Source organism: Anoplopoma fimbria, chromosome 17, assembly GCF_027596085.1.
Source record: "Anoplopoma fimbria isolate UVic2021 breed Golden Eagle Sablefish chromosome 17, Afim_UVic_2022, whole genome shotgun sequence".
NCBI lineage: Eukaryota > Metazoa > Chordata > Actinopteri > Perciformes > Anoplopomatidae > Anoplopoma > Anoplopoma fimbria.
The window spans coordinates 22,785,012-22,801,206 of record NC_072465.1 but is presented as its reverse complement, the minus strand read 5'-3'; the positions used below and the strand labels follow the sequence as shown (position 1 = coordinate 22,801,206).

At 39.3% G+C, this 16,195-nt stretch overlaps 1 protein-coding gene across 1 annotated transcript; it reads right to left on the bottom strand.

The window, feature by feature from the left end:
* Window positions 1-376: 376 nt before the first annotated feature.
* LOC129105990 (synaptotagmin-2-like) lies at window positions 377-15,656 on the bottom strand. The gene is made up of 9 exons (XM_054617278.1): window positions 15,502-15,656; window positions 11,467-11,695; window positions 11,227-11,384; window positions 9,176-9,310; window positions 7,926-8,093; window positions 6,741-6,908; window positions 6,224-6,341; window positions 5,007-5,140; window positions 377-4,876 (listed from the first exon to the last, which is right to left on the bottom strand). Exons 2-9 carry the CDS (start codon window positions 11,669-11,671, stop codon window positions 4,661-4,663), a joined length of 1,302 nt encoding a protein of 433 aa, XP_054473253.1. The 5' UTR covers window positions 11,672-11,695; window positions 15,502-15,656; the 3' UTR covers window positions 377-4,660.
* Between the last annotated feature and the right edge of the window lie 539 nt (window positions 15,657-16,195).

Below are 16,195 nucleotides of genomic sequence, written 5' to 3'. Positions count from 1 at the left end.
TTGGAGAAGACCATTCAAATTAGTCTCAACAGTGTGCTTGCAGTATAAGATTACATGCATATTATCCCAAAGTCAGATTTACACAAACTTCAGTGAAGCATCATAATTCATCGCCCTGCAGATGGGTTACATTTTATTTAGTTTGTCATCCATGTTCTATCTTCCCATTTATTTTACATCCCAAAAATGGCTATAAAATGTGCTACTCAACACTCTTCCAAGTATTTTTCTTATGCTGTATATGATGCCACCCACTGACCGAAAGCGGAAGAGCACCCTCTGATCCATTTACACACCACACAGGACGAGGCTACTTAAAATGCCTTTATTTCCTATGATTACATTTTCACAATACACAGATATGTCCTGACCACATCCCATATTTTGGATTTCCTTGAGTAATTCAGTTCTACATAGAGCGACATATGAGTACAAGTGTTGTGGTCTTTTTGTTCCCTTTTTTTTTTTTTTTTTTTTGCTGGAAAACATGGATTTTTTTTATGGAAATAAATCATGCAGATCACATAAAGGCACAACTATTGACACACCTCTACAACAAGACAAAAACAAGAGTCAAGAGAGACGTCCAAGCATTTCCCTTTGTCTCCGTTGCCCGGATAGTGAATGCCTGACGGAGAAGGTTGGAGGATGATCAGGTCTTTGGGTGTTCTGTATCATGGCTATGTTTGCATTAGAGGACTAAAGAGGAACCGTTATTGAAGCAGCAGGTTGGCAGTATTGCATTGCGAATGATGTTCTGCTCTGTTTGGGTCTGCTCTGTGCTTAGCTAGCCTGTGAGACCCAGGAAGACGGGGATTTTGTTGTCTGCATTGCAGAAAAGTGACAGACTCATATAGTCCATTAACAGAACACCAATAAACAAATATGGCCTCTATTGGTCCTATTGCAAATACATGAAAGTGGGAGACAGAATCAGATGGCAGCTCTTATATACGTAGATGAGAGTGATTATAATTAATGACCCCAGGAAACGATGATCTGAGACACATTGTGGAAAAGAATAGTGTAGCATATTGAATGTGTGAGGTGTGTATTCCTCTCAGCCCATCGAACATAGAGACAGGCTGTCATGAAGATTATGATTGTTCATCTTCATGCACTGTATGTTGTAAATAACGATTTATCGACCAGTAAATGACAGCGACTCAAAAAAAAAAAGCACAAGGGGTAAACAGATCCCCACATTAGAAATGCCATGGTAACACACAGCATCAATAACTCAGAGCATGCGACAGTGACACCAAACCAGCTCATCCTATCGCAATCCATCAGTCAAACTGTGCGTTCACTCATGAAGTGACATTTGGAATGAAAAGATTATTGATTGCCTAATTACATGACTGGAGCTCCTCTGCAGCAATAATATGTCACAGAACTAATCCAGCAAAGCAATAGTAATAAAAAAAAAAACTCTACAATGACATTAAAAATAAAGTTACGTTTAGTTTATAAGCAAATTACTGACTCATTTCATACGGTAAAAAGTATAATTAGACAGGATAGCAGGTTTATTTGAAAAGCAATAAGATGAGAAGGTACAGTTTAATGAAGTACGAAATGAAAAAGGGGCTACAAGTCAATTAAGTCGCCCGATGTGTCTGCTTTTAATACACTTTAAAAGACTTGACACCCATCTGGCAGGAGTAGATGAAGGAAACACTTACGGTACACTGAGATAGAAAATCAAGGAGGCGGCAAATATTCTCCTTTTTTGAAATATATATACAGTCCATTGGTTGGTGACCAACACATACTGTATATCAAGTTCAAGCAGACAAATAACTACATAACTTGTAGCCCAAGCATATCGTAACATATCGTAGCACAGAGGACAAACGGTGACAGAAAACCAGACAATCATGCAGTATTATGGCAAACAAAGCGGATCACAAAGCAAACCCTGCTTCAATCCCGGGCGTTAAAGGGAGCCTGTGAACCCCAACATGGGTTATTCAGACATACATTCAGTCCCATTCAGCAAAAATACATACTCTTTGCAGTCAGTGCATACTCTTTTTTTACTCCGTTTTATTATCAAAAATGACACAGAACACAAACACACGTACACAATATAATTATGGTTCCTCTTTAAAACATGCTACTATTTACATCATCTTGTGAGTACATGCTGTAGCCTATTAACAAATTTGCGCGATGCATAATGTGAACATTGGGGAGAAGAAGGACTTTGCATGGACCAGTCAGTGTGCTGCTGTTCACCCTCCTGCAGAACTATTTTTTACTACTCGTGACTATATATGGTCCTGTTAAAGCAAGAAAGGCTGTAGTAATTTGAGTTTTATACTCAACTGAACACCTAATTCTAAAATGTAATGATTAATGATACTTAACATTGAGATTTATATACCACTGAGATTAAAATATTTGAACATTTCCCTTTGAAATTCATCTTCCTGCATTCATGTGGTTTAAATTCCCCTCTTTGACCCTCTTTGTAAGCTGGGCACTAACGAAAACTTTTTTTTAACTTTTCATTTACAAATTCTGATAGAAAATGATTCAAGAATGCTTATTGTAAAGTCTCTGATCTGAACATTCCTTGTGTCGATTATATTAGTGACAAAACCTAAACAAGTTTCCCTTCATCGATTCCGACCGTCATGTTCCAAAGGTGTTATTTTGAAATGATATAAACAGTATTAATAATATAATAGATACTGTTATATCACTAAGAGACTGTGCAATATCTTTTTTATACTAGATTTTCTTTTGTTTCATTTTCTTATGCTCACTTAAACTATTAGGTTTTTGTGACCAAAATATACTAAAGATCAGCATCACACATATTTGTATTTTTTTTTGTCTCCTTTTTTCCCCTAATGCTGACTAGGGATTTATTGCCTCTTTGTTCTTTTTATCTCATCATAAATCCTTCAGGCTTCAGGTTATCCTTGTTCATTCAGCTTATAAGGATTATAGTTGAACGTTCATTTTGGGAATTGAACACATAAAATCAATTAGTCTTTGAAATTTCCATGTGGGGCATTGAAATATGTTTTTTTACAATGCTATAAATTCAGTGGTATTAAAAGTATTCTGTGTTAGTATTGAAACTTTACAATAAGGTGTTGAGTTGCTTATAAGATTTAAATCCACATGGGCTTATTTTTTTGCCTCCGTACCTCTGCACATCAGTCTAACACAGTATGTCTATGGTGAAGTTTTAACGCCATCAAGTATTTTGGCTCCAGGTTTACAAAGCTTGTGTCCGATGAGTGAGCGATCCAAACAACATGAAATACTGCGAGGCATGATACATGCTAGATTCTGCAGCTCTATTTGGTTCAAGCAAAATTGTCCAAGATATGTTTATTGTATTATATGTTTTGATGGAACACTTGCCCTGTGGGATTTATACAAACCTGCAGTTTTGTACTTGAATTCTTGCTCTCCTAAAAAGTGCAGCTACATCTTACATTTCAAATTCAGTTCTCTATAAAAACATCTTGTCTTTGACAGAAATCCTTGTTTTGTTTCACCAGAAACTTTTTAAGTATTGAAGTGTACTGCAGTATGTTTGCTAAACTACAAGATTCGTCAAAGAAAGACATGTAATCCTTTAAGTGGGTATCAAAACAAAAAATGGGTTAGATGGCACTGTTTTTAGGGAACAAGAGCAGAATCTAAAAGAAGCACAGTCATGATTGGTTTAAACATCATTGATAAGCCTTCTCCTATCCTTACTTTATCTAAAGATAAGTAAGGTTTTACATCCAAGTTGTCAACACAGCTCAAGACAGATTCCAGATGTCACATTCACAGTGTCCTTGACTACTTCTGAATGACTTTCAAAAGTTTATCTTCAAAATAAAAACAATGAAGCTTACTGTATTTCTGTCATATCAGGAAAAGGCACCCTTGTATTCCTGTCCTACATTTAATCTGTGTGAGGACACAGATGTGTGTGTTGAACCTAAATGCATAGACGTGCCTTCACGGCAACACGAAACAAGCAACTTAGATCAACTATTCCACACTGTATTCTACCGAGCTGATTAAACGAAGACAATCATTTATGCAGATTTATCTTGAAAATATATTGCAACATGGATCGTTGCATTCAGTGACTTTGACCTCATTCATTCTTAATTAAATATTTTTGCATTTATAGACTTAAACAGACTCTATGCAGGAAATAATCCAATACTACAGTACTTTCTATTGCAAGTTATAGCACACTTATTAGCAAGATACAATACTGGGCGTGGTATATGCAGAGCAGCGGGGAGGTAAGTAAAGCATGCCCTATAAACTAAAGCTTTATATCCAGCATTGTCTTTACCAAGACTTTCGTTCAGTGTCAGCACCCTAAGAATCAGTTTCTAAGTTTCTTCAAATGAAAGAGCTGTCTTCAAATGAAAGAACTGTCGATCATTCATGGACCAGTCACTCAAGAACTCAACGCCACTCTTCCCAGCAAACACCAATGTGTGAAATGTGAAGCTTAAAAAGAGTTTGTTTCGACTTAACCGTGAATGAGCGGATTTTCTAAGATGTCTCTTTTTTGCTGAGCAGGTTTCATGACGAGTAGTCACGTGTTAAGTCATGGGTTTCATGCAAAGTAGGGAGCGGGGGTTGGATTTTCTGAGTTAGTGCATTAGCTGGTTGGTGGAGCACGTTACTTCTTTGCATTCAAGGATGCCAGCTGACCATCTATATCCTCCTCTGGCTGCAATGGATGCCACTGGGCAATGGGGCGGCGCGGATTGGTCAGCATGTCGGACCAGTGCTTCAGGCCGAGGCCAGTCGCCTTACTGCCCACGAAGATCTTTCCAATGGCGTCATTCTTACCAATCTTGTCATAATCAAACACTGTGACCGCCACTAAGATTTTCTACGAAGGGAACAAGAGAGAATGTGTGACTTCATATAAAAAAGCCTTCAAAAATGCATGTTGAATTACTTTCAAAGTGGAGAAACAACACCACATATTGTAGAATATATTTGTTTGACTTGCACCGTACCTGCATCTGTTCCAGTGGGATTTCAAAGCTGAAGGATTCATTATAATAAGGGTTTAGGGTGTTCTTCTTCACTGTAGTCTTCTTTTTCTTCAGACGCTTACCCCCCTGCAGCAGCTGGATCTTCACATAAGGATCTGCAAAGGGCATTAATATGATCAGCGATAGAAAACATTAAGTCATTGTAAGTTAGTAGTTCTTTTTGTTTCTGCTATATTTACTTCCCTATATTTGTTGAAACTCTTTTTTACATCCTGACAGCAATCAATAAAGCAAACGCTCTGCCTAAAAAAAAAAATCTTGTATCTCTGGTTGTCTCATGACTCTAATAAGCCTACTTGCCCCCCTGCTTGTCTATCTGTGGGTACTCATTTCTCTGTATCTGGGTCTTCCACACGCTGCTAGCTTAACAGCGGTTAGCATTAACATTAGCCAAGTTTGCTGTTTACGTTCATGACAATTTGAAGGGAATGGATCTCACTAGATTTCACTACTTTTGGAGCTAGTGCTGCTAGCAACTAGTCAAATAGCAACGAATGGTACTGAGTGTCCCTGGGTCTCTTCAAAATGAACTTTGGTCTTCACAGGAAGATTAGGTTTAGGCAACAAAACTACTTAGTTAGGTACAGGAAAACAACCTGTTTTTTGTTAGCTTGACTGACTAGGAACTCCTGTCACTACTGAGTGACAAACAAGTCGTGTGACTAATGAACCTAATGACTCACTAAACAAATAGTCAATGTTAACTTTTAGTTTTGCACAGACTGCAGTCTTCTGGACGAAAGTCCTGTGTTTGTTTTACCAATCCACCTCCCCTCCCACCAACCCAATTTGGACTATCTGGCTCAGATGCATTGTCGTTATTTGACGAGTTGGGAGTGAGAATGGTTGTCTTTCATTGGAAAAATATTGGCAACACTTGGCTGAGTTTTTTGGCTGGATAATTTAAGAATCTAGCATATGCTTGCTAGTTTTTCAAGATTACCAACCCTAGCTTTATTACTTAATTGAAAGCGTGCAGAGCCTTCTTTTCTCCATATTTGGTGTTTTAGGCTTTCTTGCACATAAGAACTGCTTAATATGTGCAGTGATCATTTAAAATGTGTTCATTGTTATATGATGTTTTTGTTATATGACAAACACAAATCGAAGTGTAAACTGTTTCCAACAGTACTAATCCCAAAAATCTCATCTGTTTATCAATTGTAATTTTTCTCTACCAGATAATCCACAGGCGTCCATCTTCTTCAGGTTCTTTGCCTCCAGGATGCAGACGGTGAGTTTCCCGGCGGTAGGGACGTAACGAAGGGAGATGCAGATGTCTCCAAGTTTCTCAGGCTGATCAGTCAGCACAGAGAGAAGAGACAGAAATGACACAAGCTCATCAGCCGACAACAGCAAACTGCTTGTTTTAGGACATGATGATGGATGGAGATGAAATTAAGGTCTTTTTGTCCTTGTGGTAACATTGACAAATGCTTGCTTAATAGCACAGTTGTGCTCGGAATGAGGACCGTAATGATTTTCAACCATCCATTAAGGTGAATGATGGTGTTTTTGGCTTCAAAGGGTAATTTTTCGATTAAAAAAGTCACATATCTCAGCATCAGAATTACAAGGTTACTTAATTGTATCAAGAAAAGATGAAAATGTATTGGACAACTATAATAACAGCTCAATTAATAATCACAGTCTTCTTTAAAAGCGAACTTTCAAAAGTTTGATTATTAACAGCACCTCTTCTTGATCGGCGCTCTCCAGATCCTTCCACTCCTCGATCGGCCGCCCGAGGTCGATGGTGTTCATGGGAATCTTCACCTCTCCAATGACGTCATGTTTGGAAAATCGGTCGTAGTCGTAAACAGACATACTCAGAGTCTTGCCACCGAGCTCCTCGTAGGGCACCTGATTGACAGACAGAATGCTTTGTTGTTTTATACCTATTGGTTTTTTTCCATTTGTGATTATTTGACGCTAAACACCTCTTAAATCCTCAAATAATGAGTAAGTGAAAAAGGTACAATTGAAAAAAAGTATAAAAAAGGTACAGTAAAAGAAATAAGTTTTAGAAAGTTGAGTCTAAATATGTATTTAAGGTGTTAAAGAGGAATTTTGAAAATTCATCACATGGTCCAGTTTTATAAAAATGACCAACAGGTAAGCCGTGTTGACCGGATAAGCTTAATTACATTATTAATACATATGCATGGTGTTTTTTCAGCTAGTATGGAAAATCAGTGAATGAGTGAATTCTTAAAAGCTGCCAAGAAATTGACGAATAAAAAGTGGAAATTAAATACAAATTATCAAGACCAATAATATAATTCAATGATTTCCATGAAATCATCTCACTATCTAAGAAAGATATTAGAAAAGATGCTCCAGCTGACTGAAACTTTCTGAAATGAAGATGAGGACAGTCAAACATGCTACCATCCTTTGCAGAAACCGTCTTATCTGGTTCAGAGAGTAAAAAGTCCCTGAAATAAGCCTTTACAATGAGCATCTCCTCAGCTGTGTTTGGGTGAGGATATCAGTCGTTCTGCAAAATATATATATATTTTTTGCTGCTGCTGCTGCAAATTTGCAGGCAGGCAGCGCTTCCAGGGAGTCCCAGAGCCACTTGTAAAGTCTCTGTGGGATTTATTAGCCAGGACAGGAAAGAGCAGCATGTAATGAAGGCTGCACAGACCCTCAGAAACACACTAAAAGGGACAGGAGGGTCAGGAGGATTATTTTTGCAGCTCCTTTTATATAAAAACACAAACCTCCTCACTATTATCCACAAATGTTTGTCTCTGATTGTCTCCCTCTTCTGAATCGATTCATTCTAAAGCAGTGCAGACTGGAAAGCAGGATGCACACCTGCTCTGCAACAAATTCTCCAACAGCAGACATATTTTATTTCCGGCCAAGACTTACCTTGAATACAAATGTCTCATTGAAGACAGGGTTCAGTGTTTTCTTGTGGACCTTGGTGTCATACTTCTTCTTCTTTTCAGGTAGGAGCTGGACTTTGACGTAAGGATCGGAGGTTCCACCTGAGTCCATGGATAGGAGATCCGCAGCTTGAAGGATGCCAACTGTGAGCTGTGTGCAGGTAGAGGAGGGGTGGGCAGGATTTAAGAGATGGGAAACTGAATTTTATCAGGACAAAGTTTGTGGGATTTTTCATTTATGTCAGGGTCACTGCTAGAGAGATTGGTTATATAACATCATCTGACAACTCAAGCCTCACAATCAATTTCCACAAACATCTTGCCCGACTGGAGTCGTTTCTTGAATTTGCGAGAGTTTTTCCTCAATGTCACACAACTGTCATCTTGTGATTTTTCTGTACCATAAGATCTGTGAATATATGTTTGAGCTATATACTATACTATTTCAGGGACATTTGGAACAGACACATTTGAAGTACACCTATTGTTCTTGTCCCTGCTCAGTTCTATCTTGACTTAATTTAAGGAATTTCGTCTTTGATTCAGCATTCAAACACTCATTAATTCATCTCATATACGACCAGTGTGTCCATATACTGGAGAGAGCATTACAGTTATGATGATAAAGTTGCAGAAACTTCTTACCAATCTCATATCTGTAACATTAACATATTAGATTTTAAAACTTAAGGAGTGCTGGTTTAAATTAATTTTGTAACAGTTGGACAAAGCTAGGCTAACTGTTTTCTCCTGCTTCGAGTCTTTGTGCTAAGCTAAGCTAACCAGCTGCTAGCTGTTACTTTATTTTCAGCTTGCATGCATTGATAGGTTGCTGGCCCAAATGTAGTGGACATGATAGGCTTTGTTCTGTGTTGTATTGTGAAATTAGCTAGTAGCTTAATCTGGTACAAACATCTCTTCTTTTTTTTAATAATGAATGTATTTTTGTACATCCCTGATCCCTGATCCCTGATATAAATACACTTAAAAAACTAAACTAAACCACTTTTTTTTTTTCTCTCAGCAAGAAATCTAATCCTGTATTTCCTAAATGGTGAACCACTTATTTACATACTGGAAACTCTCACGTAGATAGGATATGAAAAATATTCACTATAATACATTCTAAATCATATCTGATTGTTCACGATGTTTAAAAAAGTTTAAAAAGACTTATATTTCTTATGAGCCTTGCGTAAATGTGTGATGTATTCACAAGTGACAACCACAGACCTTTGCATTTTCAAAGTCATAATCTATAGAATATTGCAGCTTCCCCAACTTCTCTTCTTCCTTCTCCTCTTCCTCCTTCTCCTCCTCCGTCAGTCCGGTCTCTCCTTCGTCATCATCATCTTCGTCCTGGTGTATCTGTGGTGTGAAGGTGACAAGACAACAAAACAGGGTGTTAAAGGTCAGGGAGGTCGGGGGGGGGGGGACAGACTAACAGGGCTCCCTACAACAGCCAGCATGCCACAGACACTGGAGCTCCAGGAAGTTTTTACGTGGGAGATACATGTTTTGGTTACTGCTTACCTGCACAGCACATGATGATAACAACCAGGGATTTATTATTTACAAGGTGAGAGACCCATTCCTACATGTTCATATATATTTTTTCCCCTCACATCTTGTCCTCTCAGGGTTTTTTTTGGCATCAATTCCTTCAACATGCTTGTGCAGTACAGTGACAGCCAGAGTCAGTGGAGGCTTTGCATGCTAGTTCCACTAAGAAGGGTGCAACAGCTTTCCAATGAAATCAGATGTCAGCATATCTCTTTTGTTTGTCAAAAAACTTTGATTTCACCAAATCTTTATATAAAAAAACTCCAAGAAACTAGCTCACAACAGCAAAGGCAATGCATATTAAAATGATAAAACATAAATAAGATATAATATTCAGTGCAAGAAGCTGGCTTTCAAATAATGTACTGCTTTGTTAAACCCTAAATGTTTCAGGATTAAAATTTTAATAATGTATAGTCTTATTGCTGCAGTGTTATTATTGTAGTTAAATTAAAGCCCTATTGCCAAGGCAACCTTGACTTTTAAATGTCTTTTACTGTTTTTTTCCAGGCCATCCAGTGTCTCCACATCCTACCTCCTCTTTGGGCATTATAATGAAAAGGAGAGATTTGGGAGTAGTTTTTCTCTTCATGCAGTTTTATCATCACCGTTTCCATGTCTCCCAAACAACCAACCATGCCCTCTATCACATGCACAGATTTATGGTGTTAAAAAATGTCTTGCATATCATCTCTTGTCCAATACTTTCCATATTGGTGTGAGTTACAGTTACATTGTCCCAGGAACAATGCATTAGATGGTTAGACTCTCCTCTCTGGGGTTTATGGAGCACATCATAGCTTTCCATTGTTACATTCCCAAGCTGTCATATCAACAATTAAAAAAAAGAGTTGCAAAGGAAGCTACTACTTTCATTCCATGAAACCCCCTCCGCCCGGGGGCCAGAGAGCGTCAACGTGAGCTATCCACCTACCGTAGAGCGGGAGTCCACCACAGTCAAGAAACACGAGGCACACATAAGACAGACACAAAGCGGGGGAGAAAAAAAGGAGGAGAGAGGAAGAGATTCAACTCACAAGACACCAAACACACTACAAGAAGAGAGGCAGTCACCACCACCACCACAATTGTGATGAGGAATGACACTCTTGTTTTTGTCTGGGGACGATAAATTCACATCGTGGACACAAGTAATTGATTGTTTTAATTAACTGTCACTGGAGTTCAGGGCAATCTATGGTGATGTTGGCTGATTAGTTCTCAAATACATCACTGGCTTTTCTATCATTTATCCTTTGATTTACTGTACTTTGCTACGCAAATCTCGCTATATTTCTGCAGGTGTCAGGACTTTATTCATCATCTTTAATTATAAAAATGCTTATTTTTTTTACTTTGCAACTTGCCAGAAGAAACTTTTACACTTTATGGTGCTCATTATTCTTTGCCACCCAGTGACAAAGTGTGTCATTTTTCACCACTGGGCCACAATGGAGTACGTCACGCATTTGAACGACCACAACAACAACATCAAATAAATGGAGGGGAAGAGCGCTCTCCTTGTGTCCTCTACAGCTCGGGCTACAAAAGCTGCTGGTAAAAGATCACATTTGGTTAGCTAGAGACATATTTAAATTAATACAAAAGAAGAAATACACTATGAAGAACAATAAAAAACTTGAATAATAAATGAGATGTGGAAAAGAAGAGGCCAAACATCACCCAGAACATCAGAACGTATGAAGCACAAGGAGTCATACCTCGCCCTGCATGTTCTTCATGTTGAAGCCATCCTTGCCCTTCTTCCCTTTCTTGTTCTTCTTCTTCTTGCAGCAGCATTTTTTGATTATGCAGAAGCAGCATGTGAGGATAAGCAACGCAGCCACCACAGCAATTGCGATCAGAGCCCAAGGAGGTACTGTCAGTTTCAAAGACAAGAGTCAGATAAACAGCATTTTGAATCACAGCAGGAAGCAGGGATGCACTGCAGCATTACTTACATGGGATTTTATCAATTTCATTCAAGAATTTGCTCTTGATCTCCTCAAACATGTCGTGCTTGTTGATCTCTGTGTTGTTGGAGCCAGAGGTGTCCGGCACCGAGGTGGAATCATAAGCCTGGGTGGGTGCCATGATCGCTGTGGTGGCACCGGTGGGCTCGGCGGCCGCCACGGCCTGTGGCTTTCTGAACAAGTTGAACTTCATTGTCAAAGACTAGGTGCAGCGTCCCTGAGGCACAAAGATCAGACAGAGAGGAAAGATGAGATACGGCTAAAAAATTCTAGTGTCATGACATCACTGGTGAGATATGAAACAAAAGGGAATTAAATCTTATTAAAAGACTCTCAGGATATCTCCTGTGGCTTGATGTTACAGAAGTTTACTGAATTCCAAACACATTAAAATGTTGTAAGCATTTCACTATTTCTTCTGGCTGAATTGTACACTGGAAAAATAACAGAGCAGTTAACTTAGCTTAGCACAAAGAACGGAAATGGGGAAACAGCAAGCACAACGGTTTTCTTTTGAGAGAAAAAAAAAAGGTCAATCAGCATCTCTAATGCTCACTATTTAAAATGTCGTATCTCGTTTGTTTCATAATAACTTCAACTGAAATATGAATTTGTTGTGGAGTTACGTGCTGTAGCTATTTCTTGATGAACTGCAGTTCATCCCTCTGTGCAGCGTCTTTTGTCTATGGCCCTGGTTGCCTGGCAACCTCACAGTGTTTAGCGGTTTGTGAATCTAAGGTGCGTTCAGAAAGAAAGCGGCACGAATGCATACAAAGACGAGAGTAGGGGCGATTTGACATGGGAAACCGAGGTGAAGATGCATCCGTTCCAGTAGAAAATGTTTTGACTTGAGCACAAAAGACTGGAAAGCCCAGAGCTTTATGAATCTACTTCATACACGCACAGAGATTAAAGGAAAAAGGAGAGACTTCAGAAAAATATCAGAGAGAATTCGAGTTAGTGTCTGAGCTGAACACAAACAAACAGTCATACACTCCCACACGGTGTCAATTGCTAGTTAGCTTACAGCTAATATCTGATAATTGACAGATTGGTGACTCAACACAAACGGTCCAGCAGTCAAATACAGGCAAAGGTGTAAGGTGAAAATTTGTTTAGCTTATGGTCTGAAACACTTTTAAAGGGGATGTAAGGAGCGATGCTAAACACACACATTATGCTGATGATGTGAGACTTTACTGCCAGTGTGAACAATGAGCAAAAACTTAGGTAATTTTATCTCTCCTATTAACACATTGATCTACCAGAACTAACCGAGATGCAGAAACAGGCATGGAAGTCTCGTAGGTAGAAAAGATCAATACATATCAGTTAAATATGAAGCTACAGCGAGGAGACAGAAAGACTTGAAACAGCTAGGGTGGCTGTGACCAGAGCTAACAAAATTTGGTTGCTAGATAAAACCACAACTCCTTTATACTGACTGAATTCTGTTTATGTGTTTGAGTCTAAGTTCTGTGTCCTTCCTTCAACTAAATCCATGCTAGGATGGACAGTCTCTTCATGATTGTAAATGAGAACAAGCTATTGTGAAGTCGGTGAATGAAACATAGATGTCAAGTATGCATATAAAAAAAGTTTTTCAAAACATTCAACCTGGTTCCAGCTTCTCAGTTGTGGGGACATGCAGCTTTTCTTTTTCTTAAGTGAATGTTAATAGATCTTTGATGATTGGACAAAATAAGACATGTGATGACACCATCTTTGGCACAATTGTCAAAGTTTTTTTTATATGTTATGGACTAAACATTTAATCAGTTTGTCACAGATTAATCATTGGAGCACTAAAGGGGAATAAATGTGACGTAGAAAATAATCTGATCAGTTTCAACACATTCAGAAAATAACAAGTGTCTCTTTACAATGGGTTCACCTTTTTTCTATCCTCTGGAAATTCAATCCATGGCTGACAAAAACAATTTATCTCTCAGGCTCAAGGTAGCATTATATTATGTTATTCTCCGTTTTCTCCTTGCAGAGTGACACCAGAAATCCATTAGCATTTATGAAGGTGTTCATTTTCTGGTCTTAATAACGCTCGGTTTATTAAGTCGTTGTTGTCGTTTTTCTATTACAAAGCAAAGCAAAACATATGCTGCAGATAACTAAATGCATCTGACAATTGTAGCATCAATTTACTTTGTATGAAATCAGAATCAGTGCATTACAATTTGGTGCAGGGAAAAAATGAATCATTCTTTTGCGGCCATTTATTAGGTTTGGATTATATCAGCAAGAATATTTTTCTGCAGTATGATACATTTCTGGGAGCCACTAGTGTGACCGACTGGACTGTGATTTGAACAGAGGCTTAATGCTTTCATGCCCCCCACCAGCTCGACATAACGCTAAAGAATAATTGGCAACTCAACAACCTTTTACTTGTTCTGCAGCTACAACATCTCTATCTTTGTTTGTCTTTGCTTCAGGGTGAAACATTGATTCATGTTTCAATTACACACAGAGAGCATAGTCTTCCTTCTACGACTGTTAATGAGTACTGTGTGGAGACAGAAATTAAACATCAAATAACATTCATAAAAAAATTGTGTGTGTGTGTGTGTGTGTGTGTGTGTGTGTGTGTGTGTGTGTGTGTGTGTGTGTGTGTGTGTGTGTGTGTGTGTGTGTGTGGGTGTGTGTGTGTCATAAACTCTCAAATGTTCATTGCTATTCAGAGGATTTTTTTTTTCCATCTCCATCTACAATAAAAGCACTAGAAGGAAATTATCCTTCTCAGTTTTAAAGAAATGAAACAACAAGTGAGTGCAGGGTCCACACACACACACACACACACACACACACACACACACACACACACACACACACACACACACACACACACACACACACTCACTCACTCGAGTTTACGTGTCAACTCTGAGTGATACAGTCTCATACAGTGAGTCTTTTGCCGTATAGACATTTCTATCTAAATATGCTCACCGTGCATGTGAGGGTTTCTGTATCACAACATGAAAGTGAACCAGCCGGCTTCTCTGTCATGCTGGCAAACACAATCATGATGTAACCTCATCTTCACTGAAGAGCAGGCCACAGATCGATACCTAATGCATTCCAACATGTGTATTTCAGCATGGACTCATCGTGAGGTAGGATTTGTGGTCAAATTCTGAGCCGCTCACGTACAGTACAGTGGAGGCCTGCGTGCTCCAGGCCGGCAGATTATTGTTGCTAAGCAATCCTGATAGTGTCTGTCAGCTATCCAGAATTGCCCACAACCTGCCTATAGCCGGGCTGACCAGCCAATCAAATAACCAATTGGCTCAAGGCCAGCGTCAAGTCACTGCCGGAGCGGTGGGCATGGGCATCTTATGAGTGCCGACTGCTCTGCTCTGCTGTGATTCATGAGGATTATGATTAAAGTTTTAGCTGCAGCAGGGGTCCCTTAATATCTGTACAAGAAATCATCACCTCTAATCACCTCTAACAAAACATGTGCGCAGTTGGAATGAACACGATTTTCAACCTTTATTCCTGATACGAAATAACTCAACACTATTAACTTTCATAAGTTTCACTCAATGTATCACTGATAAGGTTATTGGCTTAATGCAACATACACCAAAAACACATCCCTACCCCCTCTGCTTGTTTTAGCCTTGTGTTTACCTCTGTGCAATCAGCACATAGTCCTTATCTGCCTTTGATTTCTGCAGCTCACCACTGGCCAGCATCACTCAGCCACACACGAGCGCACACACACACATAAAAAAAAAAAAAAAAAAAAAAAAAAAAAATGAATGTAACACCAGACTGTGAGGATTTGCTCTGACACAAGAATATCCATGTACAGAGAACACAGGCACAGTGTGCGCTAAGAGTAATAGTTTATCGTGACACACTTAGTTTGAAAATGCAGAGAAGATCCTCTGAGATAGCTTATCTTCTAGTTGTACATTTCGATTGCATTCACGTCACATAGCTGCCCCTTAATTTAAAAAAAAAAAAAAAAAAAAAAAGATCCCCCAAAACCAAACTCACCAGTCAGATGTGGTATTCCCCTTCGTGAGGTGACCCATCCAATAGCAATGACTACAGCTAGCTACAGTCCCTCAGAGCTGTGGTAACATAGTCTGATCTCTCCCATAAGCAAGGACTGCAGTCTCCTCTCACTTCTCTCCACTGCAGCACTACACCCCTCCTCCTCCTCCTCCTCCTCCTCCTCCTCTTCCAATGCACACCATCTCCCCCATTTTCCTCCCTCCCTCCCAACACACACCTCCCTACTCCCTCTCTGTCTCTCTCCCTCAATGTACTCATGCACGCAGCCTCTTTACCTCTTTCTCCCCATCTTTCCCTCTCTCCCTCTCTCTCTTTGCTCTCCCCAAGCTCATTTGCTATGCTGCTCACACAGCTGATTGCAGCATGCCACTCTTTGGTCTAGCATTGGAGGGCAGTTGTAAAAGATCAATATGCACAACCTTTGGTGTGTGTGTGTGTGTGTTTGTTTGAATAAAGCCACAGTTTGCATAGATCAGAGACGGAGAACAAGCAAGGTAGGTAGCAGGATGGCTGACAAAGGCTGTGCTGACTTTATACCACATCAGCCTCAAATAGTATCACAATGAGCTCATACAATTAATTAGATCCCTGCAATTGATCTTAGAAGTGAGATATAAACCCTCTGGAGAGACCTTTCCCCGGGAAACCCATTCAGAGCGGACAACTGGAATGA